Genomic DNA, 26,936 nt, shown 5'->3' with positions numbered 1-26,936 from the left:
CTCAGTCCTCTGTCTCTTTCCCAACCTACTATAAGTCTTTGGGAAGCCTTCAAACTAGTGAGACTCAAACGAGGAATCACCTAGACAGGATTCTGGCATGGGCCAGATTAGGAAGATTCTAAGGGGGCATAGAAGTCACACAAAGCTTGCCCCGGGCTATGAATTGTTTCGTTTGACCTGTACCATGCATCAAAACTTTAGGAGTTTTTACAAAATCTATGCTTCTGGCTTACCATATAAAAGAAGGGGGGACGAAGGGAGGTCTGGCAATGCAGGGTTCACATTTCCAGATGACAGCAAGTGGTAGAGGGAGCTGAGAAGCCACCACTCGTTTCCTATGGGTGATGAGCCCTGCTGCTTCCCACAGGCTCCATCACTCCTCAGTGCAGTATACCCAGGCCACTGCACTCATTACCACCCCTGCCTGTGGTTCTGTGACCTGGGGACCACTGTTGAAGAGACGGAGCCTTTTGCAATAAGGTCTAAGGGTGTTGCTGGTACTGTTCCTTGTTAGCTCTTGACCTCGGACAGATGACCTATCTTCTCTTTTTCAGTTTCCTATATTTCATGGACACTAATAATTATTTTATCCAACACTTATATGGCATCCCATAGTCATTATTATGTGCTCGTTCTATTCTGAGCATTTTACATATATTTATTATTTTATTTAATCCTCCAATAACCCTGTGAGGTAGGTACAATTTTATCCCTGAAGCTGAAGCATGGAAAAACAAAGTCATTGGCCCAATGTTGCACAGCTAGGAAATAGCAGAGTGGAATTTGAACCCAGGCAGTCTGGCTCCAGAGTCTATATTCTTAACTTCTATTCTCCACCATTGTCCTGCACGTCCTGTCTCATAGCCCAAATGAGAATTTCTGTGAGTATCGGGGGGGGGGGGGGGGACAAACTGCTGAGAAGGATGGACATATGAAATAATTTTATCATTAGATTGTAAACTTTTGAGGGCAAGAATCATGTATCATTCATTTAACTTTGTCTAACTGGTGCTCAATGTTATTGAATGAATGGCTAAATGGATGAATGAATGAACGAGATGACCTGCAGGTGCCATAAACCAGAAGAGAGTAAGAGAGAGACTGGGAAGCAATGCCTTCTTACCTGGCTGGCTGTACACAGTCCCCAGGTCTACTTTGAAAGAACCAATCAGAATGCTTCCTATCAGCTTGTGGTGAAACACCTGAGGAGAGATGGAGACGTGAGCCCCACTAGATCAGGGGTTCTTAACCAGGGCTCCATGGAAAGATTTCAGGAGGGGGTCCATGAGCTTGAATTGAAAAAAAAAAAATCAACTTCTTATCTTTATTTTCTCTGACCTCCAATGTTGAGTGTCATAAAACCATCTGTTGCTACATTCTGAGAAGGGGTCCGTGTTTTTCACCTGAGTGGCAAAGGGTTCTGTGGAACCAAAAAGGTTAAGAACCGCTGCACTAAATGTACCTTTGAGGCTGAGTCTGTGAATGGTTTCTGCAGAGAGCATTCCAGGCCTTGAGCCTCATCAGCAGCCCAGTGAAGACTGGTCATTAGACTTCAGGGTTGTAAAAGACCTCCAGAAATAGCTCTCCCTCTCCCTTACCCAAACTTTCCAAGGGTGGAAGAGAACCAAGGAGAAGTAAGGACAGCCTCACTCAAGGAGAGGAGCTATAAGGCCACCCAAAGCTCATGCCAAAGTCCCAAGGGCCTGAGCACAGATGGAGGCCTGTCTCGAGGGCTCCTCTCAGGTTGAGGGCATCTGGGTCCCTGTGGACTGGATGGATGCAAGAGCCCCAAGTGAATCTTTATTTTTTATTTATTTTTTTATAAAATATATGAGTGACAGCCTATCCCTACCACCCCCACCCAGCCACTAAACATACACACATGGACATATATACACATCTTGTCTTTTGTATTTTCTGTGTCACATTTCCTTTTACTGTATGGGCTCACTCTCTAAGGTTCAGTCTGGAATTATTTTAAGATATTCTGTTATTTGCAATATTATAGAAAAGTAATTCATAAAGAGGAATTTGTTTTCTTTTAATTTAGAATTGTTAACAATGTTAGCATCATCAATAGCAAAAACAACCATTTACACAGTAACTTAAAAGAGCAACCATTTAAGTTAAAAAAAAAAAAAAAAGCAAGTTCTCGCATACGATTCTACCACGAAGCCCAGGTTTACTCTGAACTTTGAGAGAGTCTCTGTCCTGAATGGATGGTGAAACATTCAAGTAGAAGGCAAAAAGTTTTAAGTGTGAGTTTCTGAGAAATACCACCTCAAAGGAGGTTCAAGAGTAACCACGGTTCTCCAGTTGACTTCAGTGCAGGATATTCCTGGGAAGACCAGCCTCATTCCTTTTGAGGAGTTTTGACAATTCCATCAGCCTCAGGGTTTAGGTTTTATAAAACATTCTTCCACATGAAAAAAGACTTTTTCCCATAGGAATAATTTTTTCATCGCTTTTCCAGCTTCTTGTACTTGGCTTCCAGTTTTTTTGAATATGCATCCAACTTGTAAGCTGCCTGCTCAAGAGCTGCTACCTGCTCCTCAGTCATATTGATCTGATCCAGATAAGGCTGCAGTCCAGCATACTTCTGGTTTAAGTCCTTTAAGTTTCTACTAATGTTTATAGCAATATCCTTCATTTCAAGATACTTCAAGCTGGTTAGTTTATTCATATTTTCCAGGAGCTTATAATCTTCACTGGTAGCCGTCAGTTCCCCAGTTAGGTAAGTGGCCATCTTGGAGAACATGTCCCAGCAGAGCTCATTGACGTCAGCCTCAGTGGGCTCCATGGCCTCCTCAGCTGTCTCCACTGCAGCATCATCTTGAACAGGTTCCTCTGGTCCGATGGCCGGCACGCCATCTACCACCGCTGCCATAACCGGCCCCCCAAGTGAATCTTTAAATAACACAGGAGCCCTCCTCAAGTCATGCTCCCAGAGGCTGAGGTCCAGGCAACCCTGGGGTGGTCCAGCATCAGGTCAGAGGGACTTCAGGGGCATCATGCAGAGAGGGCTGGGGTTCCTGCCTATGCCCTGAGTCACTGTCAAGGAAAGACGTTCTTTGGCGCCACCAGGGTCTGCTATAGCCTGGCTGTCCCAACAGCATCTGCTTGCAGCGATCTCTCCTTCCTCTCCCACATCAAGTTTATTCTGGGCACATTGACTTTGCATCCAGGAGCCAGCAGAAAACTAGACTCAGATACCCCCACCCCCCACCCCAAGAGGGGTTTTCCCTTTAAAATCTCTGCTTTCTCTCCCTCAAGGTCATTTAGGGACTCGAGAGTGTTACAGTCTTCTAGGTTAGAGGAACAGAGATAGGAAAACTCCAACTCCATATCCTCTGTCTGCAAACCCACATACCCCCATACGGTCATGCCCCTTGACTGGTTATTGACTTTGTTGTTCATCTGAAATCCAGATAGTCCCATAGGAGCCTGCAGCAAAGCCAAAATTACAAACAGGTGGTTGCCGTGTAATATAACTTCAAGCCCTGGGCAATGCCCCAGGTCCCAAAATATCTTCTGCACCACTTGTCATCATGTTTGAAATTCTAACATTAATAATAATTTGCTCTGGATGACTTTTTTTTTAAGGGGTACCAGGGTTTGAACCTGGGACCTTGTACGTAGGAAACAGGCACTCAATCACTGAGCTACACCCACCCCACTCTCCTCTGGATGACTATTTATTCTTCAAAAGTCGCATTCTTCAAGTGCCCCTGGAGGGCAATATCATACATCCACTTAGTTAAACTTTACTACAGGACGTTGTTGACAACCAGCTGTGGTTAAAGTGAGCATATCATTGAGATTGAATGGGTGATAAAGACAGGCAAGTTTTGCCACCTTCACAGTTCCTGATCAAAGCTGGTGTTTCTGCTGAGGAAACCATTTTCTCATTCTCTACACATCTTGCCATGGCACATAAACTGGGAATTCCGCCCTGTTGCTCTGTTTGGAGGAGAGCACTTGGCCTTCAGCAGACCCACCCCCTGCCATGCCCGAGCCTTCCTCTCCATGGGAGAAGCAGTAATATCAGACTGGTAAATAGATGTAACCTGTCGCCCACTGCTCTGTCCCTTTCCTGAGAGGTGTGAAGTTGGTAGTAATCCCCTTGGCCTGCCTTTCTTTCTGTTTGAGGCTCGTCTAGCTTCAGCACAGGCATTTTCCTTTCCTATCCCTGTCCTCTATGAAGTGGGAAACCTGGACAAGGCAACTGGCAAGACCCAGAAGCTCTCTCCATCGCACTCTCCAGACGTGCTCTGTGGGAGGCAGCATTTCCCCTACATGACCATTGGTGGGGCTGATATATTTGGTTCCTTCCTGATTCTTGTCTCTATTTCTCCATTTATTACCAACTATGTGGGGAAAGGGATGTGATTAATTGTCACTAGTGTGGCTATCATCCCAAGAGAAAAGCATTACCATTTACTTGATAAAAGGAAGGAAACCAATTCAACATGGCAATCCATTAAGATGTCATTTGAAAGCAAATGTTTCATATCCACACACTAGTAAGCCACATAATTCAATTCATAATAGCTTCATAGCAGCCTACAAGAAGCAAAGATTTTTCTTGAGATGGTTTTTTTTCCCAAACTCCTCCCTACTCATTATTTCAAGTTACATCCTGGTGATTTCAAACTCACCAACCCACACTCACTGAGTCTACTCCTCCCTACACAGGCTGAGCTGTCCTTACTCCTTCATACCCCCTGCCTAGCCTCCCTCCCTCCTTTGCCCACCCCTCCAATTGTATACTTACTGAGATTTTGATGATCTTGTCAAAAAGATGCACTTGGGGCCCAATGAAGTCGAAGACAAAGTACTGTAAAACATAAAGTCTATTTTGACCATCAATTCTAGGTTTGCATCTAAAAACCCTATTCCTAGAATAGACTTAGATCTGCATTGTTCTTACTGATTGCTGCAGAGGGCCCAATGCCACCATTGCCTAATCACCCTTGTTGAAAGTCATTTGGATTGTTTTCAATTTTTTTCACATTCAAAACAAAACATTCCCTGATAAGGCTAAATGTAAGAGATACCACAGATTCCTTTGGACTCATAAATTCCTTCCAACTTCACTACTTACTGCCATCTGCTTTGAGTCATGTGTTTTGGATTCATCTGCCTCACACTGGTTCCCTGGAGCACCCACATTTTTCTAATGTGAACTAACCCCACAGAGCCCCTCTTAACCAGTGACATCAGTACTTAATGGCCTTCGGGCTTGACTATTAGGGTCAAAAGCTGCAACAAAGGTTTTTTAGTTCAACTTTTAGGTTTTGCTTGATTTCCTACTGACTTCACTTAGGCCCAATTCAATGTCAGTTAGACCCAGGACTTTTATGCAAAAAGTAAATACTAATTAAAGTAATTAATAAATCGGTAGGGCAGTCCAGTTTCAAAGTATTTGAATGCACATTATCTCATCTGGTCCTCCTCAATGCTAAAAGAGGTTTTAGGGATGAAAAGAAGAGCAGGAAGGAAACAACCGCCACCCTTCACTCTGGGTGAAAGTTTGGAGGCAGGAGTGATAAAGAGGAAAGAAGTTAGTGCAAATGGGATTTGGATATTTTCTGTTGATTCATTACCTGTGCTCTCCTTGCCTTTTCAATGATCACTCCCCATTAGGAAAATAATTAAGAGTTCCTTCATTTCTGGTAACTCATGGTTCCAAGTGTGCATAGAGAGTAGCACTTTTGTTTACTATTAGGTGAAGTATAAACTGTCACCTCTTTGGAGGACAATTCTGTGATATTAAGAAAAACTTTAAATGTATATACCCTCTGCCCCAGTTATACCACATAAGTATTATTATACATAGTAGAAAAGGTTGAAAAAAAATTTAATATCCATCAATTTCATCAATGAGGGACTGACTGATAAATTATTGTACATTAATTCAATGGAAGGAAAAAAATGAGATGGAACTCTATGTTCTGATAACCTTGTTTTGTGAAAGGAGCCAGGTCCAGAACAGTGTGTATAAAATGCTACCATTTTTAATTTGTATTCTTGTACATGCTTGAACTATATCTCTGGAATACACAAGCACCAGGGGAGAGTGGCTTTCTCCAGGGAAAGGGTAGAGAGGTTGGGAAACCAGAGCTAGGAGGAAGAGAGAGTTTTCATTAAGTAATTCTTTATACACTTGGTATCTTTTTCCACATATTATTTTTATTTTTAAAAGAGAGTTTAGTGTGATTAATACTTGGAAGCTTTGTGTCGCTGATGTTTTTCCTTATGATTTCTACAAAGTTTAGAAAAAATATAAATATTTTACTTTCCAACCCAGTCACCCTATTTCAAAATTCATAATTAACTTTCCAATGTCTCTGCCACAAAGAAGAATGTGCATCTCCAGTTCAGCCTTTTTTAAAGATAGGACCCATATTTCCAAGGGATGAAGATGGGCTTACAAGAAACCAGATAAAGGATCTATGAAGGGGAGGAGGCAGCGGGAAGCAATGAGTTTAAAATCAAGAATTTGGGAAACGGACTTTGGCCCAGTGGTTAGGGCGTCCGTCTACCACATGGGAGGCCTGCGGTTCAAGCCCCGGGGCCTCCTTGACCCGTGTGGAGCTGGCCCATGCGCAGTGCTGATGCGCGCAAGGAGTGCCGTGCCACACAGGGGTGTCCCCCGCGTAGGGGAGCCCCACACGCAAGGAGTGCACCCATAAGGAGAGCCGCCCAGCGCGAAGGAGGGAGCAGCCTGCCGAGGAATGGCGCCGCCCACACTTCCCGTGCCGCTGAAGACAACAGAAGCGGACAAAGAAACAAGACGCAGCAAAAAGACACAGAAGACAGACAACCAGGGGAGGAGAGGGGAATTATTAAATAAATAAAAATAAAATCTTTAAAAAAAAATAAATAAATAAAATAAAATAAAATCAAGAATTCCTCACCTTCTCATTATCTTTTTTGTTAAACTTTCTGGGGCTGTATTTGTTAGGAGGCTCCGAGAGTTTGCTGTGGGGTTAGATGAGCGATGGGAAGCAGTGGTAAGGGGAACAGCTTTTCTATTTGGCTGAAGAACACTGAAATGGCAGTGACCTAGAGTGTGCTGAAGAGGATGTTGGTGATCTCCACGACTTACTTCATTGTAAAATGGGCTGTTGGTGCCTTCCTTCACCGTGCTTTGCTTCTTCTCATCCCCGATCTCAATGATCACCACTGGGTCGATGTTCTCGCCCACCAGCTGGCGGGCCTCGGTGATGGTTATGGCTATCTGCAACACAAGTCAGGGGTGTGTCACCCTGGAAGATTCGGGGGGGGGGGGGGAGGGAGTTGGGGAAGGAGGGCAGGGGGGTGGTTGGGGAAGGAAGAGTCCCTTACTTACTTGATAATTTTGGGCTCTGACCTCTCCATCATGGATCTTAGTCACCAGTTTTGATCTGGTAAAAGAAAGTTTAATGTATTTGTTTCATCAAATAAGAACACACTTTAGGTTCCATATGCCTTGATGGTATTTTCCCAAATATCTCTAAGTGCTTTCATTTATATCATATCACATGTTCTCTCTGCATCGCTGGAGGAGCCAAGTATAAATGGACAAGTGATTTAACTTCTCAATGCTTCAGTTTCCTCATCCTAAAAATGGAGCTAATGTGTAGCACCTACCACATTAGGTGACTATACGTAATGCATGTGAAGGTTTGACCCAAGAATAAATTATGGCTTTCAGTATGAGTATGATTATCAGCATTATTTATTTTTTATTTTACAGAAAGAGAAACTTGTGATGGCTTAACAATTCAGTAGCAGAGCTGGATCTAAATAAGTATCTCCCATTCTCCTGCTGATGCTATCAGGACCACTTTGCCATTTCTAATAGATGTGACAATTCAGAGTTTCATGATTGCTTTTGAAAAGAATTGGCAAAGGAGAAAATTGGAAGGAGCAACTAAGATGCCATCTCTGCGAGATTTCATATTCCAGGGGACTTCATTTATCTCAGCTGTCACAGGTAATTGAAACCAAATGTGCAACACCTGGGCAGTTAGAGATTGGCTAGTAGCATAAAGAGATGAAGAATCCCTCTTGTCACAAATGTAGCAATGGTGGGAAATGAACTGAGCTTGACTTCCTATGAATTGTGTTCTCTGGGCTTCTATTAATAATAATGCCATCTTGCATTTGACTTCACTCCATTTCTGCTGATTATAATTAAGTCTGGGACAGACTAGAGCAAAGTAGTAAAAAATCTCAAAATCTTTGAGTCAGACTGATTTATGAAAGAATATTTCTTCTCTCCAAGTTGTATGACTTTGGGAAGTTTCTTTAGCCTTATTGTCTTCATCTGAAATTGGAAATAACAGTTTCTACCTATATAGTGTTGCTCTGAGGATTGAAAGAGATAATGCATATAGGAGAGGGTAGATATCATTTAATATGTTCATCAATAAAATGGAAAATTCATATTGATGATTTGCTATGTTAAAATCCTATGCTAGGATCAGTTAGGGCAAAAACAAAGATGAATAAGGCATGGTTTTGGCCCTTGCAGAGCTAACAATCTATCCAAGGGAGAGAAGACCAAAGCATATAAAAAGAAATGGAATGTAGGTATAAAACATGCCATAGGAAAAAAAAGTGCTAGTTGTTCAGAGGAGAGAGAAATTCCTGAGGCCTGGGGTAAACAACAAAATCTTTACTGCAAATGTTGGATTCGAGTTGAGTGTTCATGTGTGGATAGAATTTCTATAGATGAAGAATGAACTACTTCTCCTCCTGACTTCTCTTTCTCCTGCCTTCATCCATTTGAGCCTGTTATCCTTGTAAAGTAAATGGCAATGGAGGCATTGGAGAATATTAAAAAATAACTAAAATCCTCATTCGGGGCTGGCTGGGGGGTTATCATGGTACAGCACAGGGAGGAAGTCATGTGGTATGTGCAGACGTTTTCATGTCTTCTTTCAAGTGTCAGCCTCTGAGCTGCAGCCTTCTCTGATTTCCACCTGTCTCCCACTCCCCTTGGCCCTCCACCACACATTGCCACAGCCCAGTAACAACAGGTCAGGATCTGCCATATGGGGAAGCATTGATTTGCTTAACTGACAGTAACAACTCTAGGTGGGAAAAGAAGGGAAGGGCATGATGGATTATAATGAGTAAAAAATCGACATAAACAAATATGGTAGCTTGATGGCACTGATAGCCCCAATTATTGACTGCTCTGTGGACACTGATAGCCCCAATTATTGACTGCTCTGTAGGCACTGATAGCCCCAATTATTGGCTGCTCTGTGGGCATGCTCTTTGCCCTGTAACTTTGTGGTCCCCTCCCACACTGACTGGGGGCTGGCCTTTTGACTTCTGTTAGCTAACAAATGCAGTAGAAATAACTTTTGCCAGTTCCAAGCCTAGACCCACTCTCCCTCTTGGAACCCTGCCTTCACCACTATTGGAACAAGCTCGGGCTAGCCTGCTGGAGGATCTGAGAGCAATGGAAGAGAACCCACTGGCCCCAGTGGAAGCAATCCTTGACCAACCTACAATCAGTTGACCTCAAAATAAAATCAGCAGAGCTCCCAATCTGACCCATAGCCGACCAAACACACATGAGTGATGAATCTGGGACTAGCTGCAAAATGATCAAACTGACCTTTAGGTTCATGAGCAGTGATAATTGCTTATTATATTAAGCCCCTGCATTTTGGGATGATTTGTTATACATCAATAACTAACTAATACAGCAAATCTCATGTAGAAGGCCAGTTTGTTTTGACATCTTATTGGGTAGTATCAGAACCACCTTCTCATTTGGGACAAACACAAATCTAGAATAATCAGCAACTTGATAAAACATTTTAAAGAGCAGGTAAGGGGAAGCTCCTGAATCTGTCTTCCACTGCTCCTGTCCTTCCTGAACCGTGAGGAGCTTGGGGACCTGAACTCAAAGTATTGAAGACCAGAAGGTGATAGAGAGAGAACCCTGGACTGCTGAAGGCTGACCAATACCAAGAGGCCAGCATGGCCACAGAAAAAATTGAGCCAACGCAGAACTCGGTCTTCCTGCCTTAGACCTCTGGCTCCTAGAGGCCAGTAGCTGGTCTTCTTCTCCTCTGTTCTCCCAGTATCTGCAGGGGTACCTGGCACATAGGATGCTCAGTGACTTTTGCTGACTGCCCACATTCAACACTGTACCTTCTCTTCAGAGGAGCTGAGGGGACAGGGGAGGAAGAAGCATCTCCAGAAATCAAATCTTCTCCTGGCCCTTCATGGTGGGAAGGCCCCTCCTGCAGGGCTTCTTCTTCTCCTTGTCCTTCTAGAGAAGCAAACAAAGGAAGAACATCCTGTTAAATATGAAACACAGGGGCCATGTGAAGCCCCATTCTGTCTATCACCATGTGGTGTACCATAAGGGATACAGGAAAGTATAAAACAGTTCCTGCCTGCATGAAACTTACTATCTTCTTGTGAGAACAGCCAGGCTCATGCTTTTAAAAAAAAAAAGATAACTTCTGTCTGTTTCCAAAGAAAGCAATGGGGCAGATTTATATGTATGGTATTGTGGAAAGAAAATTGGATTATAATTTTAAGGTTGTGTTTTCAAGTCATGACTCTGCCACTTACTAGAAATGGAAATTTAAACAAGTACTTTATTCTCTCTGAGCCTCATCAGCAAAATCTAATGTGCGTAGTAATCATTGGGAGATCTGGTTAAAGTGCAGATTCTGATTCATTAGGTCTAGGGTGGGGTCTTAGATTCTTATTTCTAACAACAAGCTCCCAGATAATGCTATTGCTACTGGTCTGAGGACTAAGTTTGAGGAGCAAGAGTTTAGAAAATGTAAATGAATGGTTAGGGAACATATTCTTTGCCACCACCACCATCCCTCTCCCCATGCTGTCTGGGATTCTGATAGATTTGATCTTGAATGTTGCCTGGGTGTCCAGATATTTTAAGTTCCCACAGGCTATTCTAATGTGTCATGTTGGACAACTGGGGCATGATGCTCAGAATTCCCTGCCATGATTTTCCTTGCCTATAAAATGAAGGAATTGGATGATACAAGTGGCTTTCAAACTTTTTAAAGCAACAGAACCCTTTTGTAAATGTGATTTCCTTTGGGCCTCAATGAAATGAGCCTCAAGATGTGGCACAAGTCTACTCATACCAAGCCTGTTTGTCATGGGTGGAACATGGGGGTAGGGGGTCTCCCATGGGGTCCCAATGCCAGTTTCTTCAGGCACCTCTGTGTCCACTCCTCAGAACCCCAGGACTCCATGGGACTCAACTGGTAAACCAGTTGGTTTAATCATCTCTTAAGATACTTCCCAGCTGTGGCATATTTTGGTTCTCTAGCTTTATGGAGAGAACCACACAAAACTGTACCCATTCACAAGGCAGGTTAATGCAGCCTCTCATTCCCAGGAGCTCCTGGGAATCTGAATGAACAGAACTCTGTTTTTATGATTTGCTCATTCAGGAAACAAAAGACAAGGCCAGCACTAGAGAGACACAGAAGGAACACCAGCGCCTGACTGCGCTCCATGAGGCAGCAAGACAAAGTTCATCCTTGTCCTCCTTGGCTTCAGGGACTTAAGGAAAACATATGCCAAAAGCTGTGCTAGGTTGGATGCTAGGCATAGAGGAATGGACAGCACATGGACTCTTCTCTCTAGGGGAGGGTGAGACAGACCCAGAGGCAGAGGCAGCCAGCTACAGCTTCTTCTGTAGCATTCATTCATTCATTCATTCATCCATTCAGTTCCCACTGTGTTCTACCCAATCCACTCGCCACCAGGTTCCAGAGTGATCTTTTTAAAAATACAAGCTGGAGCACATCACTTCTCCTCTTAAAACCCCTCAATAACTTCCCTTGTATTTGGAATAAATCTGAAGTCCACCCAGGAGCCCAGGACCCTGCTCCACTGGGCTTCTCTCTACTGCTGCAGGCCCAACTCTCCCCGCTGCCGGCTCGGCACTCCAGCCTTCAGCCTTCCTCTGCTCCTGCTCACATATCGAGCTCCCTCCTGCTTGGAATTCCTCTTCACAGGCATCCCTGTGCCAGAAATGCCCCCTCCCTGCCCATCCTCTGGCTGGCCCCCTCCCATGCGTTAAGTTGTACCTCCTTGGAGAACCCCTCTCTGACCCCACTTAAAGAGACTCTGTTTCAGCATGTGATTCGCTCTATAGCACTTTCCTCAACTTGTAAATGCACGTTTGGAAATGACCCCAGTCCCAGGGTCCCACGGATAACAGATGGTACATTCAGCAGAGGGCGATCTGAGGAAGGTTTACTTCCAAAAAGACTTTTTACAAAGGTGTGGGTGCAGGAAACCCTCAGAGGGCAGCCAAGCTGTTACCACTCTGAGATCACCGAAAACAAGGAGCGGGAGCAGGGACCAGGGCCTGGAAGCTGTGCGTTGGTCCTCTCAGCAGGAACTCCAGGACTACCTGCCCGTTGTGGGCCACGACTCCCCCGAGCCTGCCCGCACTCTTCTCTCCCTCAGGTGGCCTCCTGCTAGGGCACCCCCTGGCCAAGCCATGCTGCCGCCGTGGGGAAGGAGCCTGGGCCAGGCAGCTCAGAGACGTCCGCCTCCCGGCCTGACCACAGGTGGGGGAGCGTGGAGACTCGGTTGACAGGGGCAGGCGGAAGAGTCCTGCACAGGGTCGGCTCTCCTCCGGATGACCCAATGTCCACCTTTATACTCCCAGGACCTCGCCCAGGGCCCGACACCTAGCAGACGCTCCAGCAGTATTTGTCGAATACACGAATAAATGAGTGAATGCATGATCATGGCAGGTGCCCCGTAACTATTTATTGGGTAACTAGTTAATGGATGGATTGAGGGTAATTGGAATTAATGGACTAAGGCATAACCGCTCTGGCTAAAAACACACAGACAAGAGAGCCAGAGACTTTGAGACTCTCCAAATGGCCCACCCAGCAGAGCCCTGAGCGCCCAGCCATGCCAAGAAGGAAAGACCAACGTGTGCTTTGTTCTCTTATGGATGTTTGGTCACTCTCCTCCAGGGCTGGCCCCTGGCCAGCAGAACAGATGCTATTTACTTTCTAGGAGGGCCCTGATTCCTCCTTGCCCTGTTTGCTTTGTGGGCTGAAGACTCGAATTAGATTGAGCCACAGGAGCCAGTGCCTCTGAAGAAGACTATGGTTGATGGATTGCCCCAAATCTCCACCAGCTCATTCTTTCCTCCCTTGCGCCATCAGTAAGGGCCCCTAACTGGAGGCAGCACAGAGCGGAGGAAGGTCCCAGCTCTGGGGTAAGACAGGCATGAGCTCAGGAGCCAGCTTTTCCCCTTATTAGCTGTGTGGCTTTGGGCAAGCCGCTCGCCCTCTCTGAACCTCTGTTGTAGAATGCAGGCAATGGCATCTACATTTCAGAGTTGCCAAATGATACATGTCAACTAAAAAGCAGCAGGGAGGGAAGCGGACTTGGCCCAGTGGTTAAGGCGTCCATCCCCCACATGGGAGGTCTGCGGTTCAAACCCCAGGCCTCCTTGACCCGTGTGGAGCTGGCCCACATGCAGTGCTGATGCGTGCAAGGAGTGCCCTGCCACGCAGGGGTGTCCCCGCGTAGGGGAGCCCCACGCGCAAGGAGTGTGCACCATAAGGAGAGCCGCCCAGCGCGAAAGAAAGTGCAGCCTGCCCAGGAGGGGCACTGCCCACACAGAGAGCTGACACAACAAGATGATGCAACAAAAAGAGACACAGATTCCTGAGCCGCTGACAACAGAAGCGGACAAAGAAGACGCAGCAAATAGACACAGAGAACAGACAACCCGGGGCGGAGGGGGGCGGTGTGCTGGGGGGGAAATAAATAAATAAATAAATCTTTAAAATAATAAAATAAAATAAAATAAAAAGCAGCAGGGACTTAATGTGTCATGAATATTCATTGTTTTCTACATGGCCTTTGAGGAAAGGGAATGTGCCTTATTTAATCCTGTATCCCACACTGTCATAATTTCAAGGACACCAGGAAGGACCCCAAAGCGCCCTCCCCCACCTACCTCCCTGATGTCTTCAAGTTGACTGGATGGACAACTACTCCTCTGTAGCTGTACGTCTTGCCCACATGGTTCCCCCTTCCCATTCTTAATCCTTATTAATTATCAACACCTTAGTATGCATGAGTTTCTGAACTTTTCTACCATAAGAACAGATTTTACCCGAGGGCAAGGAGTGGAATTAGGGGGCATAAGGACACTCACAGTGGAGGAGACTCCCTGAGCAGGTGAGGGAGGCAAAGACAACGCTGACCCACTGCACCATCTCGGTTTAGGGGAACGGTCTAGAAAGCTATCCCTGAACTGGTTGGTGTCAGTGCCGACCAGCAGGAGAAGTCTGCAGAGGCCCCCTGGACCTGTCCACTTAAAGCCACTTGACCCCACTTGAGTCAGAAAACACCAGGTGTCCGCCCGATGCCTGGCCTGGCCCGTGCTGCTCGGGTCACGCGTCCCGTGGGGCCTTCAGTCTTTTGGAGGAGGAGGAAGTCGTCTGTTTTCAGGACGGAGCGTCAGACAGCCTACATCCCAACTCCACTGCCTCCGGGCTCTGTGCCGCCCAAGCACAGGGCCGGCTTCACCGGCGTTTGACTTGTGCAGTTGCACAGGGCGCGCACTCACGAGAGTCCCCCATTTGTTTTACTGCTGTCACCATCTTGAAATTCTGAATGATTTTGGAATAAGGGTCCCCACATTTTCATTCTGCCCTGGCCCTGCACATTTTGTATGCGGCCCTCTCTACTTTATCTGATCTCTCTGTGTCTCCATAACCTCATTCAAAAAAGCTGACATAAGACCGGCCTGGGAAGCCTGTGAGAGGGTAAACTGAGGCAACATCCATAAAGCATCTAGCAGAGACCTCCCACATAGAAACTGCTCTCCTCGCTTTTATTTTCAAGGTTCACTTGCTCTTTCCCCAGCTGCGTGTGGCCCGCCCAGCAGTCTGTGCCAAGCCCATTGCACAGAGGGAACAACTGAGTCTCAGAGCTACCGAGTGACGTGTTCTGACCCAAAGAGAACATCAGAGCCCAAACCAGAGCTCGTCTGGTTTCCCCACGTCCTCACCAGCGTCCTTCCCCTGCCCGGCAGGCCCCACCCGTTTGGCCTGATGGCCGGGGGCCCTGGGGCGGTCGTTTGGGGCCCCACCTGTGATGGGCCCCGCTTCCCAGGACCCAGCAGGCAGCACCTGCCCGCCCCACTCCCTGGGCCAGGAAGGCCCTCTCTGCTGATGGTGGACTCACTCCCTCCCGCCGGGCGGCCAGAGCTCACCTTGTGCAGACTTGTTGGCGAGGATTAACCCTTTCTCTGCTTTCTTCTTCTTCTTCAGCTTCAGCCCAAACATCCCCTTTCTGAAAGAAAAAAGGAAAAGCAAACTGCACAGTGATGGCGATGCTGCATCATTCAGCCACAGCGGGAGAAAGTCCACACACATGCCCGGGGATGCAGGCAGCCTCCTCGCCGCCCGGGACGGGGCTCAGAAGACAAGTGTCGGGGGGGATCCGACAAGCTCTCCAGACAGCTCAGCTCCTGCAGAAACCAGCAAAACCCAACCCGGACAGAAACCGCGAGACCCACATGGAACTCCACTTCAGTGAGGTGTGCCTCAAATCCTAGAAACAGGAGCTGGTGTTTCTCTTCACCCTCCTGCGCCAAGCGCTGTGCCAGCACGCAACAGGAATGACGTCATTCAGTCATCGCGGCATGCCCAGATGAGGAGCCAAGGCCCAGAGAGGGCAGGGAATGTTTCTAAAGTCACACAGCAACTGAAGCAATGCTATTACCGGGATCAGGGCTGTCCGATGTCAGAGCCCAGGCTGTAGCCAAAGGCAGTCCTGAGTCCACCGGGTTCCCCAGCAAAGGTCTTCGCCAGAGCTGGGCTCCCAGACATTTCCAAGGTCAGGAGTCCCTGGGACTTCCTGAAGTCACACACCACAAGCATACAGGCAGCTGACACGTGCCCGAATGCCAGCTATTAGTATTACTACTATTAGCCCTGAGCAGGAAGCCGTTCTGAGTCGCGCTCTCAGCCCAAGAAAAGGCCCCCGTCCGCTGTCTCCAAAGGACAAGCTGGGCATGCCCTGGCACTCTGCCGGCCTCCTGAGGGAGCCCCTTCCCGAAGATTCCGTGGCAGGATGGATGGACAAGACTCAGAGGAAAGCCAAGCCTTGCCTCAGGTCGGCTCGTGTGAGGAAGGGGGAGGAGAAACAAGGAAGTGTGTGTTTGGAGGAGAATGGAGGAGAGAGCAGCAAAGACAAAGCCTATCCAGCAGCAGGACAGTGAAAGGGCTGTATTTTGTGTGCATATTTAGGACGTAGGTGGCGGTGTGCGGTGGTTAAGACCAGGGACTCTGCAGTCAGACTGCCTGGAAACCAACCCTAACACTTGCAGCCTAGAACAGGTCACTTAACCTCTTTAAACTTCAGGATCCTCATCTGTAAACTGAGGGTGAAACCATGCACATGCTGGGACAATAAATGAGAGGTTATCTGCAAAGCATAGCATGGTGCCTGGCACATAGTAATTGCTCAATAAATGATAGCCATTCCTGTTATTATCCTAAGGGATAGGACTAGGACCAATGAGTGGAAGCTGCTGGGAGACAGATGTCTGCTCAATTCATTAACTCATTTGTTTATTTATTCTGTTTATGCCCTGCCTTGATCCAAATGAGGAATCGGGGGACCTCCATGCAGGGTGCTGTGTGAGCAGTGGTATGGGGTGCTTTTGGAAGTGGTGAGTTCCCTGTTCCTGGAGGTGTGCAAGCAGAGGCCCAAGGACCACTAGTAAAGGATATTGTAAAGATGCCAAGTATCAGAAAGGGGGCTGGCTTAGGGGCCTTTGGGGTCCTTTGAGTCCCTGGGATTCTCCCACTGAGTTTGTTTCCTCATGTTGTATAGTAGAGATAAAAAAGTACCAACTTCACAGGGTTGCTGTGAGAATAAAATGAGAAAAAGAAAGCAAAGCACCCGAGACAATGCCTGCTGAAGAGCAAGTGCTAAATAAGTTACCAGCGTCCTCCTGGGAGGTGGCATTTATTCCCTTTGGATTCGCTGTCGACCTATGATAAGAACATCATTCTAAGTCCCCCAGGAAGCTCTGGGAGACACGAAGGAGATTCCCCTTTTTAAATTTCTAAAAGGGAAATTTAGACACCAGTTCTTGCTATCCTAGTTTTAAAGGCTAGTTAAAGGCCAAGGATCCACAGGAGAACCGCCAGTGCCTCCCGAGCCCTGAGTCAGCATCTGTGGTCCCCCAGGGCTCACTGCCATGGTCACTTCACAGAGGCAGAACCTGATGTTCCCAGGAACTTGGCCAGTGGGTTCTGCAGGTGCCTCGACGACTATTTTTAAAAGCTGAATTCCTTCCACCCACAATTAGGAAGTTGCTACTGACAATGGCTCAATCTCCCAGACAGATGCACAACTCTCCTGCGGGAAGCTGGCTGCCTCACCGTAGATGGCCTAAGCACTTCCAATTCCTTGAGAAGAAAGCTGATGACGGAGGGTCAGGTGCACCCAAAGTCATGGACAAAGACCTGCCCCACCTCCTAGAAAAAGGCACCCCTCTACCTCTGAGCCCCAGAGCTCTTGGCTGGCTCTCCCTTAGAGCTCCCTGAGGGAGTTTAAACAGGACTGAGGTCCAGAGCCCACCCTCAGGGATTCTGATTTATTTGGTCGGGGCACAGCCGGTGCTCAGAAGACCTGGTCTGGGCATAGCGCAGACCGCCCAACGGAGTACGAGGAAGAAACGGATCAGTAATGCCCAAAGGATTCACAGTCAGCTCAGCCTCTTGGGTGGGAGGGTGTTTGTTTCAGAAGTACACAAGGTTGTTTGCCTGAAACTGAGTCAGTCATCAAGGACACTCCCAGCCCGACACCCACAATGAAAGGGCTCCGTGATAAAAACCCATTTCTTCTCCACCACCCCGTGACGCAGGCAGAGGTGAGCAGCAGCGCTCCCCACCCAGGGCAGCTGGGCCACGGGTAGACGAGACTCAGCTCTGGGGCCCCAGGGTGAAGTTAAAACATGGAATAAGGCTTATAAAGTGTAAAGCATGCTACACTCTTGATAAGAAGGAAATGTGCTAGCACGTTCCCCTGAATAATAGCTGTCTAGCTGATTAGTGTGAAAGTGTTCAGTGAGTCAGTCATCGTTATAAGATACAGACGTTAAAATGTGTGTGCATGTCTTATATATTCCATTTACATTTTTCTATGGGCAAGCAAGCTTGTATTAATTGACCCTGCCACATCAATCTGCAATTGTTATATGCAATATCCACTACATTTTGAAACTGATACTTGTAAAATAAACTTTAAGTTATGGCTTGCATTCTAAAGTCTAGATTTAGGAAATAATACAAAAAAGTTTCGGGGGGGGGGGAAATCCCCCTGAGTGAGTTTAAATACTTTTACACATGTACAGAGCACTTACTTTGTGCCAGGAACACTAATTTACATACATTATCTCTTAGGAGCCTTACAACATCCCCAAGAGAGATGCTGTTACTAGCCTCGGTTTACAAATGAGGGATGGGCAGAGGCTTCCACCCAGGAGAAGGGGCTCTACCAGGAAGGACGCCAGCACGAGCCCTCTCCATCTCCCCAGGGAGGATGGGACGCTCTGTTTTAGGATCCACGGACTCTCCTCCCAGGGCCACCCAGGGTTAAGTCCAGAGACACAAAGAAACTGCATACCAACCTGGTCTCTTCAGGGTGAAAGCTACCATGAGTCCGATATCTGTATCCAAACAATAAGAGCATTAAACAAGGCACACGTTAGACTTGCTGCAGCACATCTGGCCATGTGAAGCCGCAGGCCTGAGTGGCCAGGGCAGCAGCCAGCAGCCACCTGCACCCGGAAAGAGGAGCTGGACCCCTGGAACTGGGTCTCAGCTATACGGCTTTCTAATTATGCCACCGGGGCTGGCCACGTGGCTTCCCTGACCTTTAGCTTCCTGCTCCTCCCTGGGATATAATATATAAGCCCTCATTTAGCCCTCAGGCTATACCATTAAGAGTTCTACAGGGAAACGGTCTTGGCCAAGTGGTTAGGGCGTCCGTCTACCACATGGGAGGTCCGTCCGTGGTTCAAGCCCCGGGCCTCCTTGACCTGTGTGGAACTGGCCCATGTGCAGTGCTGATGCGCGCAAGGAGTGCCGTGCCACGCAAGGGTGTCCCCCGCGTGGGGGAGCCCCACGCGCAAGGAGTGCACCCGTAAGGAGAGCCGCCCAGCGCGAAAGAAAGAGCAGCCTGCCCAGGAATGGCGCCGCCCACACTTCCCCTGCCGCTGACGACAACAGAAGCGGACAAAGAAACAAGACGCAACAAAATAGACACAGAGAACAGACAACCGGGGGAGGGGGGGGATTATATAAATAAATAAATAAATCTTTAAAAAAAAAAAAAAGAAAAGAGTTCTACAAATAGCTAATTTAATATCACGTCCATGGCTCAGGGAGGCCAGGATTAGGAAATGACTCCCAGCCAGTACAGCCCTATGGTTTCCCATTCAGGCCACCTGATTTCCTTTCTAGAATCACCTTTTCTACCTTCAGGGCAGATTGGAAGCAGCTCTGGCCAGAGTCAAACGGTCAGTTAATTCTTTCAATGATGAGACCAGCCCCGGCCTCTGCTGCTTCCATCCTCACCTAAGAAGATCACAAGACACAGGTTACCTGGGCTCTGTACCTTTCAAACCCAAGCCATAACACCCAGTAGGGGAGGAGGGGAGATTGTGTGATTTGTGAATTTATTTTTGTGAGAACTTTCACAAACTTTTAAAAATTAAATTATATTTATGTCTTTAATAAAATTCTCAATCAAAAGAAGTAATTTGAAAAAAAAAAAGTTACCTCCTTTCTAAGGTTACCCAAAAACATTTGTATAAAACCCCAGTTGCCTGCCAGGAAATCCTGTTCTGGGAAGATCCCATGTATATATTCATCTTACTTTTTAGACTGGGATATATTCATTAAAGGCAAACCATTAAATATAGGAAGAGCTGTAATGTGGGTTTTGATAAAAGATTGCTACAATATAAAGCCAGATGCCACCCCTCCTTATTAATGTGCAGAAATGTTTCCTTCCTTTCTTCCCATGCTCTTCCTATCAAATCTTAGGCATCCCAAGACCAATTTCTTTAGGGCAGTGGTGCCCAACCTTGGCTCCCCATCAGAATCGTATGCGGAAGCCTTCTAAAAATGCTCTTCACTCCAGGCCCAGCTCCCACCCCGGAAATACTCTGTTGGCCAGGAATGGGGCCAAGGCTCAGCAAACTCCAAAGCTCCCTCGGCAATTCTAACGTGGAGCAGGCGGCAGGCCCCTGTTAACTAATCAGAATTGCCTTCTCGGAGCAAAGGTTTATATTTCGAAAAAGAAGTTTAAAGGATAATTTGTTAACTAAAAAGAGCAATGAGATTTAGGAAATTCAGAACAGTTGGTAGGTATTTTTGAGCAAGCTGGACTTTATAATCCAACCTCCACTCCACTCCCACTCAATCCGCATGCCCGAAATTAGCCCACAGAATTGGCTGCCTCCTCTTCTTATGCTAAAGATCAGCCCAAAGTTGGAGCATTTCAGGTCAAGAGAGAAGGATCAGTCCTCTCTTGGATCTAAAATGATCCAGGCCTGGATCTAAGGGCCTGGATCTAAGAGCCTGGATCTAAGATCTAAGATCTAAAATGATCTAAGGGCCTGGACAGATGGGGCCCTGACTCCCAGTCTTGGGGAAACTGTTCTCCTGTACTGTGATTTCGAGCCCCTACCTCATTGTGATGGTAAGTGGCTGCTTCTCTTTTAGGTCCTCATCTGTACATTCCAGCCCCATCAGCCAACATAATGAGATTCAAATGTCACCAGCTGTTGTGGGGAACCTTAATATTTCACCTGCAAGAGTCAGCTAAGCCTAGGAATCCAAAGAGGCTAATTTACTAACCCATCCTCCTCCAGTGGTTTCTCTGAACCAGGGAAGATGCAAGAATAATTTGAAGCTACACCTGCAGAGCCAGCCTCTAATAACTCCTCAAACATCTTTGCCAAATGTTCCAAGGCAAGGGGGTAGGGAGGTGTTGGCCCAGGAAATTGGGGGCTGTTTCCTTGTACACTTCTTACTCACCCTGCAGCACCCCCAACAGTGCCCACCACTGCTACCTTGTCCAAGGTTTGGGGGCTGCTCCTTCAGGCTATGGCCACCGGCATTGATCCACTCTTGTTCCTCCTCCTCTATAACTAAGCGTCAGCACATTACTCATGACCCCTGGTTAGAGTGCGAGGAAAAGAGAGAAGCAAATAGTGCAGGCCAGGCCAATGACCCAGGGCAGGGAGGGCTGCTGGATTCCTGCAGCCCAAAGCTTTCTCTTGCCTGGGCCCTTGAGAAAACTATTCATTTTTCCTTCTCCATTCTCTTTACGACACTTGATAGCAGGCTAATCAGAGCCCTGCTCTCAGCTTCCCTAAACACCAAGGAAGCAAGATCCTCTTGAATCAGCCTCTAAGCCAAAAATAGAGAATAGGTGTCTTTCCAACAATTGGAACAAGCAGCATCCTTTCCCTATATTCATCATAAACAACACTCAAAACTACCATCCTTGTTAGGCTCCCTGCTTTTTTTACTCCCCGAACCCTCCTCCTCCCATGTATTTCTTGATTATCTCTGGGTGGGATTGTAAAGTTATGGCAACCACTGGTTCACAGTTTTTCTCTTGGGCGGAGTTAAGGTACAAGGTCTTACCTTCTTCAGGTCTACCTACTCACAGAACATTTGCATTCTGTTCTCTTTTCCTACTGCCAAGTGGAATTAAGTCACAGACGCAGGGCCCCTCCTCCCTGCAGCTGGGTGGGTGAGTCTGCCTGGTTGAGAGGGAAGGATCTGAAAATCAGTCTAGACTCCAGTCCAAAGAGCTTCCTCCAATCTGGCTATACCACCAATAAAGGTGATAATCTCAGCTCTGTTTAATGCCTAGGTCTGTTTCTCAATGGGTTTTGAATCTATGGGGAAAGAGAGGAGTATGGTTATAACCCCAGGGACAGCAATACAATGACATATAACCGATTTTGTTGGATATGAGAATCATTAAATTCCATGTTTGGTAAAGAGAAGATCTATGAAATTCCTCTGAACCTCATTTTTGGTGTCATGGACCTTGAAGACAGGAGGATTAATTAATTAATTTAATGCAATAGCTACTTTTACAGCAGTTTTCTCAGAACCTTTAACATGCTGATGTGCATCATGACTCTCCAAGAGGTGGTACAATATAAACAACTTTCCTGAATGAATTTCACCTCCTAGGCCCTTATCACAAAACATCTATGATAATAGCAAAGAACACGGGGTAACCCATGGAAAGAGAAACTTGGGAACCTTTAGTGTTCTTTTCTCTTTTGAAATTCATATGAAGTGAGCAGTGATCGAGTAAGAACCACTGAGGAAATAAAGAAACAGGACATCTCTCACATGCCTTCCCTCTTAGACATCCACACTGTTCCTGTTCAAGTTTAGCACACCTAGAGTTGGTCTCTCTGCTTCCATTCTCTCGCCCTCCTGTAATCTATCCTTTGTTCTACAGTCAACTTTGCAAACCAAGAGGAACAGAGAACTTCCTTAATTTGATAAAGAATATCTACAAAGAAAACTAGAGTAAATATCATGCTCAGTAGTAAATATTGAAAGTATTCTCCAGAAATTAAAAAAAAAAAGAGAGAAAGAAAATGAAACAAGGCAAGGATGTTCACTATCACCCCTGCTATTCAACATTGTACTGGAGGTCTTCACCAGTACAATAAAGTTTGGCTAGTTGAATTAATAAGTGAAATCAGCAAGGTACCTAGAAAAAAAGTCATATATAAAAATCAAGGGAACAGAGGTGGCTCATGCAATTAGGCACCTCCTTCCCAAATCAGAGGTCCCAGGTTCTGCATCTAGTGCCTCCTAAAAAAAAAGAAACAAGGAAAATGAACAGACACAGCAAGTACAAACAACAAGGGGGTGGGAGAAATAAATAAAAAATAAAATAAAATATTTTTTAAAAAATTAATTGTATAATTTTAATTGTAGGGAGCGGAGATGGCTCAAGCATTTGTGTGCCTCCTTCCCATACTGGATGTCCTGGGTTCAGTTCCTGATGCCTCCTAAAAAGATGAGCAGACACAGAGAGCACGCAATGAACAGACACAGAGAGCAGACAGCATACACAAAACACTGAGGGGCAAGAGAAAAATAAATAAAATAAATATTTTTAAAAAATTATAATTGTAAATAAAAGATGTTATAATAGCACCAAAAAGATGAAAAACTTAGGAAATTAAGAAATATGGGCAAGATCTCTGCAATGGAAATACAAAACAACTTAAGTGGAGGACTATACCATGTTCATGGATTGGAAAATGAATGCACTATTAGAAAACTATCAAAATTCCTGAAGTTGTTTTGAGGAGTCAATTCAAACCTAGTAAAATCTCAACAGATTTTTTTTTTTGTAGAAATTGACCAGCTTATTTTAAAATTTGTATGGAAAGCTTGAAGTAGACATAAAAAGTTTTGGAATTCTACTACGGTTATCATGAATTACTGTTTTTGGGTTGTGTACAAGTGGAACCACATGCTATGTACTCTTTTGTGACTGGTTTCTTTTGTACAACATGACGTTGAGGTTTTCACCCTGTTGCATGTGGCAATAGTTCATGTTTTCGCATAAAGGATTCCATTATTTGTATATACCATAACTGATTGATTCTGTTATTGATGGATATTTAGATTGTTTCTATTTTTTACTATTATTACTGTGCTTCAGTGAATGTTCTGTACATATTTTCTGGTGCATTCTCACCTAGGCACTCTACTAAAGGTGACTTCCCTCATCTCTACATGCCAACCTCCAAATCTTTCTTCCAGACCCATCTCAACCAACCTTTTTTTTTGGCGGTACTGGGGATTGAACCCTGGACCTTGTACTTGTGAAGCATGCACTTAACCACTGAGCTACGTCAGCTCCTTGACCACTTTCTTTTATGTGCTAAATATTCTCCGGTTTTCAAGGAAGAACAAGCTACTCATTCCTCGGGACTCCTTTAGTACTTTGTTCTTATATCTAGTATAGCATTTATCACAGGGATCATAACAGTTGCTAAAAAAACCCCTTCCTCCTGGAATACAAAAATAAACACAACAGGTTCTTCATCCTGGAGATGCTCAGGTGTGGTGGGAAGGCAGCCGCCAGCACAGTGAAGAGCACGGTGTGACAAGTGCTGTAGTGCGTGGGTACCTAGGCTTTCGGTGAACCAAGCAAAGAAAGATTTACACAGGTGGAGAGCAGTCAAAGAAGGCATGTCAGAGGAGGAATAAGATTCCAGCAAGCAGAGAAGAGATGGGGGAAGTGGATGAACCTTTACTGAATACCTACTATGTGTCTTACATTTGATAATTCATTTAATCACCATAACAAACACAAGAGGAGATAATATTAGCCTCAATTTAAAGAGGGGAAACTGGCTTGGGGAGGTTAGGCTGCTTGCCCAAACTCACGGTAAATAGTGGCTGCAGACAGAGTTCCCGCCCAGGCCTGCCTGTCACAAGGTGAACCAGAGAAAGAAGCAGGATTTGCAGGGCTGCCTCAAGAGCCTCCCTCTGGGCACCTGCTGGAGGAGGTGGTTCAGTTCTGAATACCGCAGTCCAGCATCTGATGTCTGGCTTCAATAAAACCCGGCCCCTCAGCAGAAAGCCGACCTTTTTATTAACCACTTACCAACCAAAATCCTAGGTCCATCTCCCTACATTTATAACGTAAGATCTTTCTCAAGGGCCTTTCCCAGGATTAATATCCCAACATCCTACTGAGAAGTGCAAAGTCAGATTTGAGAAACGAACCTCTCTGGCTGCAATAGAAGCCCTGAGCTCCACTCTAATAGGGTAGTTTTTGCTTCTGCCCTGAGATCTGTCTGACTTTCCTGAGGCTCTAAAATAGGACAGCAAAATAAGCAACTAAGCTGCAAAAGTTCATGCACTCTGCCTAATCTTCTGGAAATTCACAGCACCTCAGAGTTGGAAGGGCTATTGAAAGTCTTCCATCAGTTCAGCTGTTTGGATTCCTCTACACCGTCCTCATTAAGTTCAGCCTAGTATATTCCCTGACTCTCTCTAGGCATGAGGGGTTCACTACCTTTCTAGCCACCAGCTATTTTGGTCATAGTTTTTCAAAGTACATGGAGGGTCGGGAGAAAATTTGGTTGAGTATTTGGCACTCCATCAAGAGAAAGATCTAATGTTTCCAGCGTTGGGGGGAAGGTTACTTTGGGTACACATAATAGTATTCAAAGATGTATTTGTTTTATAAAAGAAATAAAACTCTGCCAACGGACAACCAACCCATGCTTGGTAGCGTCCACTAATGTGGAGCTCGCTACCTCACAACGCAATGAGCAGATGACCACAAATACTCCCAAAACATGCAAAGAGGGGGAAATAAGAATTTAGATTAGTTTCTCTGAGAGACCAAAAATAAAGCAGTTCAGCATGAATTTTAACAAGACTTTTCATTTTGGTCAAGAAGAGATGAAATAATAATGCCGTTCCCACACCTATCTTTGATTAGAATGATTAGAAGGAAGAGCTTGTGCTAAAGGTGGGATTGTAAATGACTACCAGATATTCAGACTCAGAGGCATCCAGTCCAGGAGTCTGGGGGAGGGTTTGGGGGTGGGAGGAGGTGAGGGAAGGCCAGGTAGGTGATGCGATGGCCCACGGCCTGCCCCCCTCCTCCCCCAGCTCAACATGAGATCTGTTTTTTATCATTTTACATACCGAGGAGTTGGAGTCATGTAAGAACGAATTTAAGATTTTAAGCTCATTCAAAACCAACCAGTCAAGACCAATCTATGCATTCAATAGACAGGGAAATGGAAGCCAGGAAAGAAAAAAAAAAGAAGGCAGCTCATAGATACGTATATTGAAAGAGTGGGGACTTCTGCATGGCCATGTATCCAGTACTTCCCGTCCTGGAATGCTGAGACCACGGTGAACCCAGACTCCAAACCTGGCCCAGGCTAACGCTGATAACAGCTGCACCTTAGATCGCATTCATTCAAAAATGGACTTTTAGTTCAATGGAGCTTCACCTCAGCATTCCTGTGCATTATGTAAAATCTTCTGAGGGGTTAAAAATGATAGCTTAATTACTTTTCCCTGCATACTTAAGAAAGGAAATGAGAAGAAACCCACATTTGTTAAAAGCACAGGCAGTTCAGTGTTGAAGGAAAGCCTATGGGATTGCAACCATGAACTGCGATCTTACCTCCTTTGCGTGTTTGAATTCCTAATGGCTCCCGCAGCCAATAGGAGGGAGAATCTCTTTGATCAAGCTGATTTGTTCCAAGGGTAAAAATTTTAATTAGTGCAGTCAAAAGAAGCTCTCTAATCAGTTAAAACTTGAAATATAACAAGGCAACTCATTGCAATTATTCACAAACAGCTTCCAGTCATCTGCAACCTAGATAAAATCTCAGAGGGGGAAAAAAAAAGCAACCCAGAAATGCATTGCCTCAATTTTCATTGATGTCCTGCATAGAAAAAAATAAACCCAAAGGCTCATCCATCAAGCCGATGCAATCAAACAGAATCCTGAATGCGTTTTAGAGTGGCTTTATAGAACTTGCCTCGAGTGAGCCTTGGTGTGAGATTTCCAGGGTCTCAGAAACAACAGAACCCTATCGAACCTTCTCTCCCTCACTTAACTGAGATGTCCTCGAGGACCATGCTCAATTTCCTTGTAAATAACTTTTGCAAAAGCTGGAGTTTGAGCCTCTGTTGCAAGAGAAGGAAGTTCTTGGTCCTATGGTTTTCCCCAGAGAAACTGTCCTTGGAGTTTTGCCCCTCAGCTCAGGGGCAAACTGACTGAGCCCCAAATGTCCAGAGGCTCCCCGCTCCTGACCCTCAACTTGGAAACTCCGT

The 26,936-nt window shown here is 45.8% G+C and overlaps 1 protein-coding gene and 1 pseudogene across 1 annotated transcript in view; both read right to left on the bottom strand.

The window, feature by feature from the left end:
- The window catches only part of FER1L6 (fer-1 like family member 6), a 155,112-nt gene that overhangs the window by 104,175 nt on the left and 24,001 nt on the right, over window positions 1–26,936 (bottom strand). The window contains exons 2-7 of the mRNA XM_058275995.1: window positions 15,260–15,339; window positions 10,162–10,282; window positions 7,355–7,409; window positions 7,112–7,243; window positions 4,775–4,837; window positions 1,124–1,202 (exon numbers count right to left, since the gene is read on the bottom strand). Of these exons, the coding sequence (XP_058131978.1) occupies window positions 1,124–1,202; window positions 4,775–4,837; window positions 7,112–7,243; window positions 7,355–7,409; window positions 10,162–10,282; window positions 15,260–15,339 (530 nt within the window). The remainder of the gene's footprint in view (window positions 1–1,123; window positions 1,203–4,774; window positions 4,838–7,111; window positions 7,244–7,354; window positions 7,410–10,161; window positions 10,283–15,259; window positions 15,340–26,936) is intronic.
- Window positions 2,365–2,887, bottom strand: LOC101441529 (biogenesis of lysosome-related organelles complex-1 subunit 2 pseudogene; annotated as a pseudogene).

This window comes from Dasypus novemcinctus, chromosome 14 (genome assembly GCF_030445035.2).
Source record: "Dasypus novemcinctus isolate mDasNov1 chromosome 14, mDasNov1.1.hap2, whole genome shotgun sequence".
Taxonomy (NCBI): domain Eukaryota; kingdom Metazoa; phylum Chordata; class Mammalia; order Cingulata; family Dasypodidae; genus Dasypus; species Dasypus novemcinctus.
Note: the sequence above shows the minus strand (reverse complement) of the source record. Positions and strands in the feature narration are given on the sequence as shown.